Genomic DNA, 1,513 nt, shown 5'->3' with positions numbered 1-1,513 from the left:
CTCCAGGCACTGACCTGTTGTCTTCTCTCCCACTAGGATTTCTGCACCAGGTCATCTCCTCTGCCTCCCAAGGCCAAGAGTCCTGCTATGCAAAGCCCTCCGAGCCCGCTGGCCCTGTCCCCCAACGCCACTCACCTGGTGTGGTCACCCAGCGCCAGCCGGGACCCCCGCGCCTGGCCCCCGGTGGACTCGCTGCAGGTGTGGGTGTCGGAGACCCGGCACGCCTGCACCGAGACGTGCCGGCAGCACGGGCTGGTCTGCGAGCCCACCTTCTTCAGGTTCCTCAACAGGAAGGAGGTGTTTCTCCAGTGAGTTGTGATCTTCGCAGCCAGCTGGTGGTGGGTGGGAGCCATCAGCCAGATGATGGTCCTCCTGCTCCCCCCGTCCCCAGCACCCATTTTCCTCACGTCCTCCCTCCCGAAACGCCATGGAGGTGCCTTCATGCCCCAAGGCGATGTGGGCAGGGCGCTGCCTGCAAAGCAGCCTGTTGCTTGCGTGTGTTGGCCTTGACCAGCTTCACGTTTCAGAAGGCAACGATAGCCTTTGCAGGCATGTTTCCGCCTCTCCTGCCCTGTTCCCCTCCGCCTCCTCCATGCTCTCTCCCTTTCTCTCTTTTTTTAATGCCTTTCTCTATAAAACTGCATTTTGAACACACAACAGTGAAGTTTTAATAGGGTATAAATCTGCCACCGGGCTCCGCGCTGCTCTGCGGGCAGTTAAAATGCGAGCATTACCATTGCTGTCACGCCGGTCAGGCCGGCGCTGCGAGTCCCGCTGCCATTTTTATGTGATAAATCAGAGCTGGCGCTTGGATTTTACTCTCCACCCTCCATGTCCACTTCCAGACCTTAAAACGAGCCGGCTCAGGGACTCGCCGGTTGCGAGGGCGATGCCAGCACTGCTGCCCCATCTGCAGACGCGGGCACGGGGAGGAGGAGGGTGACGCGAAGGTCTGCGCCGGGCATTTCTGCTGCTCCTTGGGGCGTTTGCTGATGCCCACCCCTGTTTTGCTGGCCAGTCCTGGCTAGCAGGGGACACAAGGGCATCCACTGAACTTGTGCGCCCTTCCAGGGGACATTAGCTGCTTTGAGAGGTGCCCATGGAGAGTGGACAGACCTCTTGGTCAGAGGGGAGATATAGAAGATTTGGGTAGATTTTTGCAGGCAATTTCCTGAGCCACCCATGGCCCACGCAAGGGTTGGGGTGGTCTCTGGGCTGCAGGATTGAGTTGCAAGGGTCACCCTTTCCTGCGTGGTGTGTTGGGCTGGTGACAAGCGTTCACCTCTAGCCAAGGGCTGCCAAACGTCGCGCTTATGGTTCATGGTGCAAACCAGCAAAGATCTGCCCAACGCGTAGCGAAGGAACCTCCCGGGAAGGACAGAGCAGCATCAAAAAGCCTTCCGTGAAACCCCAGGCAGCCTCCCCACCCGAACCGACCCACTTTTGTCTTTGCTCCCAGGCTCAGCATCACCTGCGACAGCACCGAGTATGAGATGAACCATCTCTACCCTGC

General features: G+C 59.1%; 1 protein-coding gene across 1 annotated transcript in view; it reads left to right on the top strand.

Annotated features, from left to right (window-relative positions):
- The window catches only part of LOC104626563 (alpha-1,6-mannosylglycoprotein 6-beta-N-acetylglucosaminyltransferase B-like), a 2,594-nt gene that overhangs the window by 945 nt on the left and 136 nt on the right, over positions 1 to 1,513 (top strand). The window contains exons 2-3 of the mRNA XM_010294508.1: positions 37 to 308; positions 1,460 to 1,513. The exon at positions 1,460 to 1,513 is cut by the window's right edge and continues 136 nt beyond it. Coding sequence (XP_010292810.1) covers positions 37 to 308; positions 1,460 to 1,513 — 326 coding nt within the window. The remainder of the gene's footprint in view (positions 1 to 36; positions 309 to 1,459) is intronic.

The sequence above is a fragment of the Phaethon lepturus genome, unplaced genomic scaffold (genome assembly GCF_000687285.1).
Source record: "Phaethon lepturus isolate BGI_N335 unplaced genomic scaffold, ASM68728v1 scaffold26299, whole genome shotgun sequence".
NCBI lineage: Eukaryota > Metazoa > Chordata > Aves > Phaethontiformes > Phaethontidae > Phaethon > Phaethon lepturus.
This window is presented reverse-complemented; position numbering and strand designations above follow the sequence as displayed.